The 19,602-nt window shown below is 46.4% G+C and overlaps 1 protein-coding gene across 3 annotated transcripts in view; it reads right to left on the reverse strand.

The window, feature by feature from the left end:
* The window catches only part of LOC135909358 (uncharacterized), a 258,447-nt gene that overhangs the window by 188,490 nt on the left and 50,355 nt on the right, over positions 1-19,602 (reverse strand). For all 3 annotated transcript variants that reach the window (XM_070532577.1, XM_065441307.1, XM_065441306.2), the window contains exon 4: positions 16,004-16,147. In XM_070532577.1, coding sequence (XP_070388678.1) covers positions 16,004-16,147 — 144 coding nt within the window. The remainder of the gene's footprint in view (positions 1-16,003; positions 16,148-19,602) is intronic.

Genomic DNA, 19,602 nt, shown 5'->3' on the forward strand with positions numbered 1-19,602 from the left:
CGTAACGCCGGAAGAAGTGAAAAAAGCCTTGGAAGATATGCAAAGGGGGAAGGCAGCTGAGGAGGATCAGGTAACAGCAGATCTGCTGAAGGATGGTGGACAGATTGTTCTAGAAAAAACTGGCCACCGTGTATACGCAATGCCTCATGATTTCGAGCGTACCGGAATCTTGGAAGAACGCTAACATCATCCTAATCCATAAGAAAGGGGACGCCAAAGATTTGAAAAATTATAGACCGATCAGCTTATATATACTCTTCGTTGCCTACGAACTATGTACTAAGGTAATCGCAAATAGAATAAGGAACACCTTAGACTTCTGTCAACCAACGAACTACGCAGGATTTCGTAAAGGCTACTCAACAACAGACCATATTCATACTATCAATCAGGTGATAGAGAAATGTGTACAATATAACCAACTCTTATATATAGCTTTCATTGATTACGAGAAAGCGTTTGATGCTGTCGCAAGCTCGGCAGTCCCGGAGGCATTGCGGAATCAGGGTATAGACGAGCCGTATGTAAAATTACTGAAAGATATCTATAGCGGCTCCACAACCACCGTAGTGCTCCATGAAGATAGCAACAAAATCCCAATAAAGAAAGGCGTCAGGCATGGAGATACGATCTCTCCAATGCTACTTAAAGCGTGTTTACAGGAGGTATTCAAAGACCTGGAATGGGAAGAATTGGGGATAAGAGGTAATGGAGAATACCTTAGTAACTTGCGATTCGCTGATGATATTGTCTTGCTTAGTAACAGAGGGGACCAGCTGCAATGCGTGCTCACTGACCTGGAGAGGCAAAGCAGAAATGTGGGTCTACAAATTAATCTGCAGAAAACTAAAGCAATGTTTAACAGCCTCGGAAGAGAACAGCAGTTACGATACGTAGCGAGGCACTGGAAGTAGTAAGGGAATACATCTACTTAGGGCAGGTAGTGACCGCGGGTCCGGATCTATAAATTCAAATAATTAGAAGAATAAGAATGGGCTGGGGTGCGTTTGGAAGGCATTCTCAGATCTTGAACAGCAGGTTGCCGCTATCCCTCCAGAGAAAAGTGTATAATAGCTGTGTCTTACCAGTACTCACCTACGGGGCAGAAACCTGGAGGGCTACGAAAAGGGTTCTACTTAAATTGAGGACGACGCAACGAGCTATGGAAAGAAGAATGATGGGTGTAACGTTAAGTGATAAGAAAAGAACAGCTTGTGTGAGGGAAGAATGCGAGGTAATGACATCTTAGTTTAAATCAAGAAAAAAGAAATGTCCATGGGCCAGGACATGTAATGAGGAGGGAAGATAACCGATGATCATTAAGGGTTATGGACTGGTTTCCAGGGGGAAGGAAAGCGTAACAGGGGGCTGCAGAAAAGTTAAGAGGGCGCATGAGATTAAGAAGTTTGCAGGGACGACACGACCACAATTAGTACATGACCGGGGTAGTTGAAGTATGGGAGAGGCCTTTGCCCTGCAGTGGGCGTAAGCAGGCTGCTGCTGCTGCTGATGATGAATTCGGCTTTGCCCAGCCGCACAGCACCCCCATGGTTAGGTTAGCCCATCCCCATGTCACTACCCAAATTTAGGTTGGCCCACCCCCATATCATCCCCAAATCGAGGTTTGCGACCCCCATATCAGCCCCGAACTTAGCTTGGCCCACCACTCTGTCACCTCAAATTTAGGATGGCCCACCGCAAATCACTCCCAAATTTAGGCTAGCCCACCCCTATACACTGCAGATTCAGCTTGGCCTAGTCCCATATCACCCCCATGGTTTGGGTGGCCCACCCCCCATATCACCCCAAGTTTAGGATCTCCCAGCCCCAAATCATCCCCAAATCCAGGCTGGCCCACCCCCACATATTTCCCCAAACTTAGGCTTACCCACCGCTATATCCCCTCAAATTAAGGTTGGGCCACCCCCATATCAGCCTCAAATTCAGTTCGACTCACTACCATTTCCCCCTAAATTTAGGTTAGGCGACTCTCATATCACAACCAAATTCAGCTTGGCCCATCCCTGTATCATGGCCAAATTTATGCTAATGCCACCTACAATTTCAAGTTGGCCACCCCAACCCTTTTTATGAAGACCTATGTATTTATATGGGAAATGCGTCAAGGCTTTTGGCGTTACAGACACGATTTTGCACGATTTTGCTTCCAAAATACTGGGGTACTTTCCAAAGAATGCTGCGGTTTGAAAACAAATGCACCGAATGAGGGACGCCATATGTTGATCCTAAATGCTGACGGCTGGTCAAGCTATCTTTTCTGTAGAGCGCCATGGCAGACACATCGCGGGACATTTATTGAAATGGTTTTTTTACGGCCACACCTGCGGATTCATACCACTTGGCTGTATTGACCACATTAAGAGTAGCTATTATTCCAGACGCTGCATACCTTCTCCTAGTTGGTGCATTTCTTATTTGGATGAATCTTTAGAAATAATCAACGTTCGGGCAGCGATTCAGCCTAGCAGATCCTTTGTTCCACACGAAAGTTGCATAGGAATGGCACTGGCCACCGGGTTGCATTGTAACCTAGGTGGACCTGATTCACTCGGAGTGTGTGCCATTAAGGACAGCCGAAAATCGAAGAAAACGGACCTTCCAGAAGAACGCTATAAGAATAGCCATTTTGTTCTCCAAGGTTCCACGCTTCAAAGCACAAAAGCTTTTTTTTTTGCATTACGCAAAGCCATGCGCAAGCTTCTAGTTATGGTGTCCAATCAACAAAATCTTCATAAAAGCGATGACTTAACAAATCAACATGACACTGCTACGTTGTAGGAAGAAAAATAGAAAACATAATATTTCAAGAGCACCACTGAAAATCAGAACCGAAAGCAAATCTTGAGTTTTGTGTTTCTGCCATCTAGTGAGAGACTACAAAATTTGGTCCTATGCAGCTTTAAAAAAACGTGCGAAGCAGGTATCGAACGGCGGCCACCCTGACGCGGGACTATAGGTACGCGCGATTCTACCACTCGGCCACGGCTTCCGAAGCTTCGCCAAGCTGTACGCTCTTGTTTTTATAGATACCACGTGAATTTTCACGACAGTGTTACAAAAATCGCTTTGGGGAAGAGTGTTACACCATTTGTGGAGAGTCAAGATAGGCATCAATCGAAAGCTGAGTATCCGGACTACATACCCTGTGCTGGGTAATACGATAGACGCCGTAGTTTTATCACCGGCATCGTTCTTGCCTCGAAAATCGAGTACTAATTTTCGTCCTTTCCACAGGCTTCTATTGCTAAATCTTTAACCGCTGTGGGAACAAAATTCTTACGTGCCATAGCGTGATCACAGCATTTGGATCGTGTGGATTGTCTTCTAGATAACGTCTGTCACCTGCCTTTTTCAATAATCGTTCTGCAGCTTTTGTTATTCGCGAAACACCCTCTCGTTCCATTGAAAGCGCGCTGGCTTCGTGCCGGGCCCGCTTGGGGCGCTAGTTGGTACGTGCCCAGGAAAGCTGGATATGAGAACGCCGGACCAAATCCCGGTGGCGGTGGTGGCCGCTTTTCAGTGGTGGCGAAACGTAAAAACGGCCATGGTGCTGTGCATTGGGTGCACATTAGAGAGTGAAATGTGGTCAATGTTAATCCGAAGTCTCCAACTAAGGCGTACCTCATAATCACATCGTGGTTCTGGCACTAAAAATCTCAAATTTTCACTTATTTTGATCACAAGTTCACCTAAAGTTTTGTGTTTAGCTCGGGAAATTCAACATATCTGATTCTTGACTTATTGTACGAACCCGATGCGAACTAACTTAGGTCATCCACCATTAGTGGGTCAAGTGGGTGGCAACCAAAAAAATTACCGACGATTACGTTACTTCCTAATGCGAAATTTGAGCGCAGCAAATAAGCTGTTTCACCTTTTCGATAGATTGAGGCAAAGAAATCGAGCAACACATGTATGCGCTATCACAGAATTTTTTTTTATTTTTCACACGTATTCCTTTAACAAAGACTCCACTAACAGTTCTTGACAGTCATGAAGGAAGCTTTGTGGTCGGAGAAATATACTGATATATGTTCGACTTGGTACACCAATGCTTGATTCTCAAAGACGAGATCTATACAAGTGCCTCGCGAGGTTGTCACAGCCGTGGGACGCGTTACGAGCGAGAGGAACGGGATGTTCTCCCGCATAAGTGTTAGGAAATTGCTGTTTGTCTTTATGTCAACATTAAAGTCCCCCACTACTAACATCGGTGTGGATCGATGGACGGTTAATGCGAGCTGCAGGAGGTGCACGACGTCTTTCGTGAGTGCGGTAGGGGCGAAGTAGGCAGCTACTACCAGCAAGCCGTTGGGCAACTTTGCGGCGCACAGTTCGCCAACTTCAAAGTTCGAGCCGGCGCTTTGACAACCGGAAACTCGCAGGAAGAGGTGGGAAGGGGGCGGCGTGTACACCCAGCGGCAAACGATGGGGGCAGAAGCGCGTGCAGCAAGCGGACAACACGATAAAGGGAGGAGGGAAGAGATAGCAGCGACTGACTGATGCCGCTGACGCCGATAGTGAGTCAACCCCAGCTGCGGAGTTGGTTTCAGGGACAACGCCGCCGATGCCGACACAAACAATATGATACCCTCGCTTCCGCAGCGCTAAGAACCAGGGGGGGGGGACCCTTTCCTCCTCTTTCTGCATGGCGGCGACGGCGTTCTATGCAGTCACGTTATCTTCACTCTCTAGCGGCGTCAGCGGCATCCAGCGGTATCAGTCGGTCGCTGCTAGCGCTGGGGGGATGAAAGGGGGGCGGAGCTGGTTACGAGGCCGACGACGACGACGACGACGACGACGACGACGCGAAACCCAGGAACGGACGCCAAAGAGCTGCGCTCTAAAAAAAATATGCGCAAAGTGGCATGTTCCTGTGTGTGCATTCATGAGCAGACACCCATGAAGATCACTATATTTATTTTAGTAGTGCCTACCAGAAATCAGTCGATTCGCAGCGTGAGTGACTGTAGCTCGACCGAACGAAATCGTCCAATAGGCTCAACCATCACTTCGGGTTATTGAAATGCAACCGCCAACACCACAGCGGGAAGCGAAGCCATACGCCACCATCGCTGGCCGCCAGATACCACCACCGCGCCCCACCAGCACACCATGTCGCCGCGATTGCATCGCCAGACGCCTCCCCCCCCTCCCCCCCCCCACCTGTCGGCCAGCGAAAAGCCCCGAGGAAGGCAGACATTCAGCGCCCCCCCGACCACCGCTCGCTCTCTTACCATTGCTGCGAAACCTGCCATGTGTACCCCCGATGCCCATACCACGATATGAGAATGCAAGGGTTCGCCGTCAACGCGCCGCATCCAAATCTTCAGGAGCGCCTTCGTGACATCGCCGACTACCTCGCCGCCACTCAATGGAGCCCTGGGCGACCGTCGCGTTCACCGTCACCACGCCCCCACCTGTCGCCGCAAGGATGATCATACATTGGTCAAGCCCGGGGCCGGTCGGCGACCCAATATCCAGAAAACTAAAGCAACAACCGATGGAGGTGCGGTTGCTGTTCGGCGAATTGATGAAGATCCTCCGCCACCGACGACGATGCCGAAAAGGCTATCTCAACGATATATCAACGAGACATTGCGGTCCCGACGAAGCCTAAAAGTAAAGTATACGATGACAAACGAACACCTGATGATGCGACATTCCACCCACACGTTAACAAGACGCACCCATGATCCGACGCTGATGACCAACTGCAACGTAGTACAAAGAACCACCGACCTCGATGTGCTTCTCGATGGCCATGCAGTCACCACCTAAGTGGACACATGAGCAGACTACTCCATGATGAGTGGACCCGATGCCGCACAGTTGAATAAAGTTAAGACTGCATTGTAAGGCCCTCAAATCCCGACAGCTGAAGGACAGCTAATAATGCCCACTGGAATACACACGGCGAGAATTACTGCTCATGACCGGATCTACCCCTACACCTTCGTTATACCCCAACAGTGTTCACAAGAGATCATTCTCGGCATGGACTTCGTGAACGAACATCGCGCAATCATCGACATGAAGTCGAAGTCGATAGCGCTGTTGGATGATCAAGCTATACCGCCGGAGAGCACTCGTAGTCACCACGCCTTGATTGCGCTAAAAGATCAAGTGAGCCTCCCGCCTCGCTTCAGCATTGTCATTTCCATGGGCACCAAAACACCTGCAGACGTAGAAGGCGTAATCGAGAGTGATCACCGTCTTCTGGTCAATTTGAAATTTGCGTCACAAGGAGGATCGCTCCCCTTCATGGAGGAAAAGCGAAATTGGTGCTGACGAACTTCAGCCAGAAGTCTAAGCACGTCAACAAATGCACTATGATGGCATAGATCAAGGAACTTGAAACCAGCAATGCGTTTGTCCTCTCGGATTCGGCCTCATCTTCCTGGACAACCGTAGTTCCCGAAAAAGACTTCGACATAAATCAACGTCTCCCCGTGAGTAAGCAGCAGCAGCTCAGAAATATTCTCCGATGATGTAAAGACCACTTTTCAACGTCATCGAGGATTCGACGAACACCAGTTGCAAAGCATCGCATAATAACCGAAGAGTGCAATAGACCAATCCGCCAGAGCCCTTACCGAGTTTCGATGCGAGAACGTGCACCTATAAGGCAACAAGTCAATAAAATGCTGCGCGACATAAATCCGTCGAAAAGCCCATGGGCATTTCCTGTAGCCCTGGTGAAGAAAAGGACGGGAACCTACGTTTCTGCGTCTATTATCGTTGATTGAACAAGGTAAGGAAGAAGGACGTATACCCCTTCCCACGGATAGAAATGAATTGGATTGGTTGTGCAACGCTAAGTACTTCTCGTCGATGGATCTCAAGTCTGGCTACTGGCAAATATAAGTCGACCAGAGAGATCGCGCCAAGACCGCCTTCATCACGCAAGACGGTCTCTGTGAGTTCAAGGTCATGCCACTTGGACTGTGCTCGGCAGCTTTAACGTTCCAGCGCGTTATGGACATGGTGATGGAGATTCTAAAATCCTGCGCGACATCCATAAATTCACTACGGTGTATCATCTACAAACAGATAGCTTGACAGAACGCCTGAACCAAACACTTACCGACATGTTGCCCATGTATGTGTCTGTCTACCGCCAGGGTTGCGACGCTTCATTACCCTTTGTGACCTTCGCATACAACATTTCTAGGCATGACAGTGCTGGTTGTTCGCCATTCTTTCTCTTATACGGTTGGAACCCTTCATTACCCGTGGACACCATGGTGCCTTTTTTTGATTGCCTGCCCACTGAACATGCTCCAGAGACCATTGCACGTGCCAAATGTGCTTGCCAAGTCGCTCGAACTCGATTTTCTGAGTCCCAAGTGCACTAGCACTCTCGCTACAACAGCGACCAAGGGATCACCCACTTTTTCCTCGGATAGCTCTTCTTCCTGTGGTCCCCAGCACTACGTGCAGGACCGTCGGAAAAGCTAGTCTTCCTGTACGCACGTGCCGCAAGGTGACTGATGTAAGTTACGAAATCGCTCGACTTCTGGCTTCGTCATCATCTGCGCATCCCTTCACGGACACTGTGGAAGCTGTCCGTCACAAGCCCAATCGCGTCCCGGCCACCCCTTAATACCTTATTCGCAACTTTTTTTTTCATGTAGCCTTTGTTAACGTGCACCAAGTCGGGGCTTTCCCCGCTGCATGGTAGTGTTATGAGCCAATTGTCCTGCGAATATAGAAGATGCTAAAGCGTAGAGCAGACAAGACGAGGATAAAATGAGCTCTATCGTCAGCCGTCTCTGTTGTTGCTGCCTCAGTTTGCCTCCTTGTACATAGTGTAAATAAACCCCCTTTTCGTAAGATCTCCCCGTAACACTATGACTGAGATTTGGCGCCTAGAGGCTATTAAAGATGTCATCTTCATGCTAATGCATCCAATGACAATAGCGTTTGTGTTGTAAATTGACATGTTTGGTAAATGCGGCTGTCATTTTTGCAACTGCTCCCTCGACCAATGAACAAGTGAAATCGATTCAATTTTAAGGTGCTGGTGGTTCTAATGAATGTCAAACAGTCCTGACTAGACACTGTGCCGCCACATTTTAAAGAGCCTGGAAATGACGTACGTAAGTCACCTTGGGGCCCTAAAGGGCGTGTACAAATTACAGCGCTAGGTTACAAATAGATTGACTAGAAGGTGCACCTTGCTCTTCCAAAATATGTTTATTCTGTCAGATATGCGTTTATAAAATGGCTACAAAATGTTTCGCAATATTTCTTATAACCGTTTCCAGAACGACTACAGGATGTCTTGCAAAACATATTATTGGCGTTTTACAACGGCTGCACGATGTCTTGCAAGACATCTTGTATTTCTTATTTGGCGGTACACTAGACGATCTTCAAGACGGCTACCAGATGTTTTGCGACATTCGACAAAGTTTCCAGATGGCTACAATATGTCTTAAATGTCTGAATAAACGCCTAGAAGATGTCTTATAGACAACATAGGGTGGCTGCAAGACGTCTTGCTAATCTTTTCAACACATGTTGTAGATGGTTAAAAGAGTAATGAGTCCAGTGGGCCAGTTGGCCAGCCCACCAAGGCCTGCCCTTCCCTGCCTGCCTGTCTGCCTACCTAGCCCCTAACGTCGACGCAGTGGACCAAGTTGTCTGCTTGCTTGGGCCACTAGTATGCGCTTCACGTCGCTATCCAATCGTAGTCGTTTGTGTCGATGCATTTCGTAATTCCAGCTTTGTCATCCGACTCACGTGATGCCGTCGTTGTCAGGACATCCTAGCCATACACTCGTCATACATTCCTTTTCACACCGCCAACGTGAAGGCGCCGTGGTCCTTCGATCGTTGTCAATCCAGCTTCGTGATCTAACCTCGTCTTGTAGTCGTGGTCATGCCTTTTTAGTGCGACAGTGGTCCAAGTTGTCTAATTGCTTCAGCAACTAGGCACCTATTCATGGTCGTGGTGCCGTCGTGTCTTCCGCGTCGTCATCATGCCATTTTCGTCATCCGACTCACGCCATGCTGTCGTCATCAGGCCATTGTCTTCACACAGTGTCGCCATGCCGTCGTCGTAGCACTGTCGTTTTATCTTTGTCATCACGTCAATCACGTTATCCCATTGTCTGTCATCAGACACAATCATCACACAGCTTTCGTCGTTCTAGCGAAGGCACTTTTACTTTATCATTCTATTGTAACCATGCCGTCTCCATACAATCTTGATTATACCACCATTTCTATGATGTCACGTCAGAGAGTCGCTAACATGCATGGTTCTTCGACGTTATACTGCTTTCGTCGTTCCGTGGACGTCAATCTTCGTAACTCTATTGTAACAATGAGTCTTCTCTTGTCCTTCCTAACCTAATAATACGACGAAAAGGTTTTCGCCTTTCTCTCTTCACGTGTCTTATTTTCACAATCCAATTCTTCGGGCTGAATTCTCAGCACCACCCTGCTTGTCATCGCGCGTGAGCCATCCTAAGTAGACCTGCCTTTTTGTCGGAGCAATTTTTCTCAGATTCCCTCTTACCAAAGATCATCAAAGACAGGAACCACCTTACCGGTTGCGTTGCTGCTACAGGACAGCAAGTCCTTCAAGACTGCAATCATGATTCTCTTTTCTAATTGGATGTAACTAACTTTTTTCCACCACTCCTGCATTATGTTTAGATGTAATTGGATGTTTTTAACTTTTTTTGTTGATTTCATTTTCCTAATTATACTATCCCACTACTTCTTCTACTATGTCGTGTACATATTGACGCGTTTTAGGATGTATCATCATCATCATCATCATCAGCCTGGTTACGCCCACTGCAGGGCAAAGGCCTCTCCTATATTTCTCCAACAACCCCGGTCATGTACTAATTGTGGCCATGCCGTCCCTGCAAACTTCTTAATCTCATCCGCCCACCTAACTTTCTGCCGTCCCCTGCTACGCTTCCCTTCCCTTGGAATCCAGTCCGTAACCCTTAATGACCATCGGTTATCTTCCCTCCTCATTACATGTCCTGCCCATGCCCATTTCTTTTTCTTGATTTCAACTAAGATGTCATTAACTCGCGTTTGTTCCCTCACCCAATCTGCTCTTTTCTTATCCCTTAACGTTACACCTATCATTCTTCTTTCCATAGCTCGTTGCGTCGTCCTCAATTTGAGTAGAACCCTTTTCGTAAGCCTCCAGGTTTCTGCCCCGTAGGTGAGTACTGGTAAGACACAGCTATTATACACTTTTCTCTTGAGGGATAATGGCAACCTGGTGTTCATGATCTGAGAATGCCTGCCAAACGCACCCCAGCCCATTCTTATTCTTCTGATTATTTCTGTCTCATGATCCGGATCCGCAGTCACTACCTGCCCTAAGTAGATGTATTCCCTTACCACTTCCAGTGCCTCGCTGCCTATTGTAAACTGCTGTTCTCTTCCGAGACTGTTAAACATTACTTTAGTTTTCTGCAGATTAATTTTTAGACCCACTCTTCTGCTTTGCCTCTCCAGGTCAGTGAGCATGCATTGCAGTCGTTCCCCTGAGTTACTAAGCAAGGCAATATCATCAGCGAATCGCAAGTTACTAAGGTATTCTCCATTAACTTTTATCCCCATTTCTTCCCAATCCAGGTCTCTGAATACCTCCTGTAAACACGCTGTGAATAGCATTGGAGAGATCGTATCTCCCTGCCTGACGCCTTTCTTTATTGGGATTTTGTTGCTTTCTTTATGGAGGACTATGGTGGCTGTGGAGCCGCTATAGATATTTTTCAGTATTTTTACATATGGCTCGTCTACACCCTGATTCCGTAATACCTCCATGACTGCTGAGGTTTCGACAGAATCAAATGCTTTCTCGTAATCAATGAAAGCTATTTATAAGGGTTGGTTATATTCCGCACATTTCTCTATCACCTGATTGATAGTGTGAATATGATCTATTGTTGAGTAGCCTTTACGGAATCCTGCCTGGTCCTTTGCTTGACAGAAGTCTAAGGTGTTCCTGATTCTATTTGCGATTACCTTAGTAAATAGTTTGTAGGCAACGGACAGTAAGCTGATTGGTCTATAATTTTTCAAGTCTTTGGCGTCCCCTTTCTTATGTATTAGGATTATGTTAGCGTTTTTCCAAGATTCCGGTACGCTCGACGGTATGAGGCATTGCGTATACAGAGTGGCCAGTTTCTCTAGAACAATCTGCCCACCATCCTTCAACAAATCTGCTGTTACCTGATCCTCCCCAGCTGCCTTCCCCCTTTGCATATCTCCCAAGGCTTTCTTTACTTCTTCCGGCGTTACCTGTGGGATTTCGAATTCCTCTAGACTATTTTCTCTTCCATTATCGTCGTGGGTGGCACTGGTACTGTACAAATCTCTATAGAACTCCTCAGCCACTTGTACTATCTCATCCATATTAGTAATGATATTGCCGGCTTTGTCTCTTGACGCATACATCTGATTCTTGCCAATTCCTAGTTTCTTCTTCACTGTTTTTAGGATGTATATTAGCATTTATTATTTTTTCTGTTTTGTTTGTTATACTATTTCATTGCAATGTAACTAACCCACCCCCCTCGATAAGCCGTGTGGCCTTGGGTATATAAAAAATGAAAATTATCAAAATAAATAAATTCAATTTTGGTTATATCGCCCTTGTCATGCACTTATCGCCAGAGAATCGCTAATATGCATGGACCGTCGTCGTCATGCCATCGTCGTCACGCCAGCTTCGGCATTCGACTCTCGTCATGCCGTCGGGGTCACGCGAACGTCGTCATAGAGGTGTTGTATTACAGTCATCGTTGCGTCATTGTCATCATGCAAGTGTAGTCATACGATTGTCTTCATGCTGTTTTCACGCCATCGTCGTCATTGCGTCGCCGTCATACAGTCGTCTCGCAGTCGTGGTCGGACTGCTATCGTGAGGCCATTGTAGCCATTACATCGTGTTTCTTGTAATGTCCACATCGAACACTCGTCATACCATCCTCGGGAGCCATCGTCGTGACATAGCCTTCGTCATAGCGTCACCATCGTTCCATGTCGACACGAAGTCGTTTCACCGTCGTCCTCCCATCGTGATGATACCACATTACTCGATTCATCGGCATGATTTCTTGTTCGCCCTTTTACTGTAACCATGCGGTCGTCATTCAATCGTGATTATGCTGCGGTAATCCTGCCATCGTAGTCATGACACTACAGACATTACCATGCATTCGTTGTCGTCGTCGTGCCGCTGAAGTCGGGCCACCGTCGTCAATCCAGCTTCTTAATCCAGTTGTCGTCCCACACTCGTCGTCATGTCGCTGTCCTCCCGTCTTAGTCGTCACGCTGTTGTCGGTACACCATGGCCATAAAATAAAGATCCGCATCTCATGGTTGTCATGCGGTCGTCGTTTTACCGCTTGTCTTCTCCCATCGACGTCATTCCCTCTTCGTGATTCCATCGTTCTGGCGTCGGCGCGTGCAGTCATCTTGACACCGCCATTCTCATGAGTACTTCAGCAAGCCAGTGCCATAGCAAAGAGGAACGATGTCGAAGTATGGAGAAGGAAAGTCTGAGTCGAAGCAAATAATGTCCCAAAACTATCACTAGATGTGTTAAATAAACGTCACTTCAGGAATACGGCCTCTCGTTGAATTGCACAAATGCTATTCGCATTACCGTCGACAGTCATCGTGCGATGAGCTCTGCCTCAATTTCCTTTCTCATCCGCCATGCCAATGAAAATGAAAACAGTGGGCAGTAACATTATCATAGCTATATGCCATGCTATCAATGAAGCCTAAATATACAGACATACACACTGTTTTGGAGCCATATAATTGCTTCAGCTATCTTCTTGAGAAGGCAAGCGTATTAATGGTCGTTAATGAAACTATTACAGTACTTGTCAAGCTACACCTGGACGTATATTACGGAGGTGAAAAGGGACCTTACAGTCCTTGATACCTGTGGTATTGTAAATTCTAGTGCAAGTTCATATTTTGTTTCGTACCGAGAAGTGACCATTCTTTATATTGATTATTATTCAATCGTTGTTACGAGAAGCCTTGGAGATAACATTGCAGTAAAAACTTTCTACTCGAATAGTAATCATTTTACAGCTTTAAATTGGGCTTTGAAAATTGTGGAGCATCCTGTAAACAAATTCGGCAGCACCCACCTCTTGACGACTGCCGACGGTAAGCGTTAGCATTGAATCAATATATAGAAACAACATATGGACACGTGGACTTGTTTATATTTCATCGGGTGTCGTGTTTAATCGCCTAACAAATGTGATCGCTCAGTGCAAGCCGCACCTGCAATAGTGGAACTTACTGGAATGTTATCGACCGTTCTATGCGTTCTCTGTTGCCACCAAAGCTTTTGTAATCTGATTGTACACGCGGCGCGAATTGTGTAGTAGTTTCTGGAAGACATGCAGGCACCAGCGATTACTCTAGAAACTACGATGAATTATGTTTAAAAGCTGACACGCTTGAACGGCATATCAGGTTTTCGACAATCGCAGACTTGCCAATATCATTGTTCTTTGAGTGTAGCCTGTTTTTCAGGGCACAGGTTCTCCCAAAAAATGCTAGTTTCATCATATACAGCTTCGCTGCTTTCTTCACCGCCACTACTACGTGACAATATTGCCACCGCTGAAAGAAGTTACAAATGGGACGTTCACTCGAGCGGGACTTTGGCGCTTCCCTATGAAAACACGGTGCCATCTAGCGCCGCCGTCGTGAAGCCTGGGGTGGCATCCGAAAGACGTGACGAGCCGCTGTGTGCGAACGCTGGGAAACACGTCAAGCGGCCACTGTGCGCGTCTCCCTTGATTCGAATAGATGTACGGATGTTATGAGCGTCCCCTTTGGAACGGCGGGGTGGGCTGCGCCACTAAGCTCTTGCTATTATACTGCCTAATGCCCTACCCAGGTGAAAAAAAAACAAAAACACTATGAACTCCCACAAGCAAATTTTCTGACCCCCTATTGCGAACTATGCTTTTGTACGTCTCCGTTCTTTGTTGTTTCCCTGCTTTTCTTCCACAAACCTTCCAATCGCCTCTTACTAATCTCTGTTGCGCACATGTTTACTTTTACGCTGCTCTCGTTGAACCCAGGGCCATCAAGTAGGCCAGTGGTGCCTAAATCAGCCGCTGGGCAGACGCGTTCGCGTTTCTTTCTGGACACGCTGCGCCAGCTAGTGGCACTGCTGGGAAGTGCGGACGTGGCCTCAGCGACGAGATGAATGACGTGCGGGTCCATCGTTAATTAGATACATACATGCATAGCAAAGTTCAACAGCGCTTTGCCATCACGGAAACGCGTTATGTATGAGACATGTATTGCAGCCGGGGCTCTGCTCTCGCGCTTCCTTATAGACACGCTGCATTGTCTAGAACACCTGCAATCGATCCGTCGGTTGCCGCACACCCAGTGGCACATATACTCGGAGGCACACATACTCAGTGGCCCAACTTGGCGAGAGGTTCATTCAAGAGCGGCACATGACCAGTGCGTTCATGGCGCTGCTAGCTAAAGCTTTGACGGTAAAGGCGTTCATTGAAAGCGGCACATATGCTGGACATTTGCTGCGCAGTCTGGAAATGCGTCGGTTTGATGTCCCTGAGAAACCCTTGTGACGAGGGCTCGATACCCCTAAACATCGGATAAATTACAGAGATCTTGTTTGTCATGGCATCACGGCATTCCCATCGACACACACTTAGTTACCGAAGTTCACGTCAAACGCGTTCATTTAATAGCTGCACACACCTAGTGGCACGCATCCAGTGGCAAAAGCTGGCTTCAAAACGGTTCGCTGTAAACTAGCACAGACCAAGTGAACCCTGCCTAGTGCTCGAAGTCCGCGTAAAAGAGTTTCTTCGAACAGCAGCTCCTATTCAGTCCCACATCTACCCAGTCCCACATGCCGGTGTCAAACAGCTTTATTAAACAGAAGCACATATACGTAAACATTGCCACACAGACCCTGTTGGTTCGTTGGTTGGTCTCGAACGCGGTTTCCTCAGTACTGCAGCACGATGCGTTACCCCTTCGGGCTACTCTGACCCAGGTAGGTGGGAAAACGGCTAGATTAAAAACGTCCATATTTTCATACCCCCCGCGAAGTGCGTGAACGATGCAAAGAATGCTAACGCATTAAAATTACCACCTGACCCCGTATCCTTATAAAGCAGACGTTAATGTGAATCGAACTAATGCAGAGTAGCAACATCGCTTTGCTAGCAAGGAAACGTATTATATATGACGTGTGTACTGCAGCCGGGGCTCTGCTCTCAAGCTGCGTCATCTACCGGCGCCCGCACAAAGTGCAGTGTGTGGCCTCTGAAATATGTGGCACTCCTTGCGTGCGAACGTTCATTGTTCCCTCACTTTCTGTCCGTATTCGTGGCACAGAGTTAAACAGTGGGACCGTTGTGCTTGAGGACACCGTCTGACACGGGGAGAGATTACGCCGAGCACCGGAGAAACTTAATTTTTTTTACTGAAGTGGGGCTTGGAAGGTTACATACATACATACATACATACATACATACATACATACATACATACATACATACATACATACATACATACATACATACATACATACATGCATGCATGCATGCATACATACATACATACATACATACATACATACATACATACATACATACATACATACATACATACATACATACATACATACATACATACATACATACATACATACATACATACATACATACATACATACATACATACATACATACATACATACATACATACATACGTGCATACATACATACACACGCACGCACACAGACACCCACATACTTGCAGCAACGTGGGTGAAGGTCCCCAGGCGTGGTAATAGCATTAAAGCACTACCTATCAACACATATTTCGCCACGCAAAAGGAACCCTCCTGTGTGCAGTTCGATGATGCATCTCCTTGCACTACTTGCCGTGTTCCCGAGGGAGGACTTACGCTTTGCGGCCTGCCTGCTCGTGAGTGGTGGCCTTCAGCGAGGCCACGATCTCGCTGAACGGATGCGGGGGACAGCGCAGCGCCTGTCGCGTCTCCGTGCGTGGCCCGCGTTCCATGTTGTCAGTCAGACTAGGACCCCTCTGCCTGTGCCGGAAAGGATAACGCGGCAGCACTTGAAATTATCTTTGACACTGCATGTAATATGCAGAATGTGACTTGAACTCTTGCAGACGTGTGTCTCGGGGGAAATAAATACTGGCTAGGCTGTATCAAATGGGGACGCAGCCACGGTGAGATACGTGAAGCGTCTTCTGCAGACGGGTGCAGGAATGACGTAGTAAAAAACAGAAGTTACACTTATTCATGCACTCGAAAGGTTACATGCCCATCTTAGAGCTCGAGAGTGTCTCAAGCTGTAATTTTTGCAATCGTGATCGCTCAATGTCGTATTCAGTCCGTTTGTTTGCCAGAGGGTGTTATGGCACTAGGGCAAACAAACGATCTACCCAATCCCTACTTGTGGCTCCGGCGACTGCCCTGCGCCGTTCGAGCCCTCCGCACTGGTAGATGTTAGGGCCTCCTGCGCTTGCTTCTATCTCCTACATTTGCGCTCCCTACAGATTCGAACGCATTCCTCCGTGCTCAAAGGGGTTGGATATCCCTTTATCTTGCTGCTCAAGTCTCCTCATGCGATTTCTGCACCGTATGTGTCGAACACATAGTGGCTATAAGCAAGCAAGCGTGATTATTTCGCAAAAAAATGCACTCTTGTGAGCCTTATAGCTCCTGATGCCAAGCAGGTTGAATTTGCTGAAATAAACTTACTATAGCTTAGCGGCCTCTCTCTACGCGACCATAAAAAAAGGGATCGAAAAACGTACCACTGAGGTATGCCTCTCTGACAGCCGATCGAGAGGCTACATTTAGCTCCGACTACGTAATGCGTAGGAAGACGACGGCACCATCAGCACACACGACACATGCACGATCGAGTAATGGCTTTTTTTTCTCTACAAAGCAATACCACAGTAGGGCGCATGACATCCACTCATGCGTAAAAAACTTTACGTTTTTTGACATACAAGTCAGGGTCTTACGGTGCAATCGTTCAATCGTACTAAATTTTATTCGCAGTGGTCTAATGGTGGTGAAATGTGATGGGCACCAATTTGTATCTTTGTCTTGAAGCGCGAGTCTCTTAGCCTATATATGCTTAAACTTTGACAGCGTAAATTGTTGAAAATATTATTTCACAAACATTTTCTTCAGAGGCTGCAGAGTGTAGTATCCGCCGTTTATTATTAGAACATTATTTTGCAGCTGCCCGCTTTGAGCCATCCTACATGTCCTACACTAGACAAATACAATGCTTATCCGAGATGGTATATATATGTACATATATATATATATATATATATATATATATATATATATATATATATATATATATATATATATATATATATATATATATATATTTCTCTCAACGCACGGTAGTTTATTCATGGCAGTGGAAAAGAATGATTGTCCCACAGTATCCGAACGTGTTTCAATCGGCGAAATGAATTTTTGTTCTCAACAAATACTGTGGGCTCTTCACTTGCGATGACTTACAGATATCCGGATTCTGGGGTATTGATGTTGTGGGCTGTGGGCCTTTGGAAAGCAAGCAGGCCAGTTTTGTGACTTCCTACCCCGTGGTGCTAGGACACATTCACACGCATCAAGTGTAAGCAACAAAGAATACCGCTTCTTGCTGATACAGCAAGAGGCGGTATTACGTGGTTATTACGTATTATTACGTGGCAGTACGTCATTCGGCGAAGTCTCGCCACTCTATTCGTTTGCTAATATCGGGTGGTTAGTTATAAAAGGCTTCGAGTATTGACTACAAGGTTTGAACTGCTTTCTACTGAATGTCTTATTACTAACTGCACAGGTTTCACACCCAGATGGAAACTGCAACAGTTTTGTAGAGTCTGCAGTGATAGCACAACCAAAATCAAATCGGCATCAAGACTTGGAGGCATTATTTGATAATTACATCAACAAGCTTTGACCAATATTCCAAGGAAATTAGCACAAAATAAAGCATGCATGAAAGCTGTTCATGATGCATCATTTACCTTCTCAACATAGATTAATTTCGTGAGCACAGTAGATGGTGTTCTGTATAGGAAATGTGACTACTTCATCTACGAAAAAATTTTTCTGTACTTATTTCACTCAGGGTAGCCTCTTCAGAAATTGCCATGCCGCAGGACTAGTCACTAGGAAAACAACATCAGGTGACGCTCACGCTGATATTTTGCATTCTTTTTTCAAATTTTACTGGTGGCTGAGTAATAAGCTTGTCATCGTTATACTGCCTTACAAAGCTTTGCCCGCTGCTTTAGCCCCGATAGTGTTCTCGCGGCAAATAGTTCATACCCTTGGCATATTCATGACAGCTTTCTTAGTCAGTTAGTGCCCCAGCGCAATATTCAAGTGGTTTATTGGAAGCTGCTGAGGGCACCTCATCCCGTGTGCCGATATGGTTGAACATTTTACGCCTTTGTGGATCTTTGTGCACAAAATGTCTGATAGATGAATATCTTTCATCCCAATACAAAGGAACAAAACAGCTTATGCGACAGACACGAATTCGTGATTACGTTATCCTCTCTTTGATAGGATGTCCGGCGCACGCAGTGTTTTAAGCTCTGGAAACCGCACCGAATGTGCTTAGTGTCCCACTATAGCACGCTGTTGTTTCAAACACAGTAAGTGAAAATATTTTAAATGCAGAGCATAGATATTCTGTTATACATGCATTTCTTCCTTTATGAGGCAATCATGTTCTCGCAACAATCTGATATAAATGAATGAATTGTAGTAACATTTTCTAGCGTGAGGTGCTGTTGTTCGGAAGTCACAAAATCCACGTTGTTGCACCTGTCGTTACGCAGAAACGACTACATACGCACTTACCAAAGTTTTCACAAAAAAGAGTAATGACATTACTATTGCATACTGGGAACCACAAGCTTTTCTATAAGAAATTTGACGAGTTACTTCGAAGATAAGATGTGTACTATGAAGCGGTTTGCGCTGGACGCATGAAAGAAGACGAAGGAATGGGCTAGGGGAGAAGTGAGAAGGAAGAAGTTGGAATAAAATGGCGGACGACACCCGTCTCACTTAAATTATGTCATTTCTGTTGCCGTTCAAGTTAGGAACGCTACATTTTGGCGCAGCCGACAGTTTTCGAAGACCAGCCATGCGGGTGACGTTTTTCGTCGACCAGGCGTCATCGGAGTCTGTTGTGTTCACCCGATACCAAGTGCACGGTGAGCCAGCGATGGACTTTCCTCTTGAAGTTAGTTCTACCGAGCTGATCAACGTGGTGCTGCAACAAGCTGCAATCAGCCGCCAAGCCCTCGTACAAACAGGATCGGTGACAGTGAATCTACAACTGCAGACACTGAGCGAACTCGTTCTGGAACCCATACGACGTGGCACCCTCAAAGAGGAAATGCCTGCCGGGAAGGTGAGCCTAGACTTGAGTGTTATGGAACTACAAAGGAACATTTTACAACAGATCGAAATAATGAGAACTT

The sequence above is a fragment of the Dermacentor albipictus genome, chromosome 1 (genome assembly GCF_038994185.2).
Source record: "Dermacentor albipictus isolate Rhodes 1998 colony chromosome 1, USDA_Dalb.pri_finalv2, whole genome shotgun sequence".
In the NCBI taxonomy this organism is placed as follows: domain Eukaryota; kingdom Metazoa; phylum Arthropoda; class Arachnida; order Ixodida; family Ixodidae; genus Dermacentor; species Dermacentor albipictus.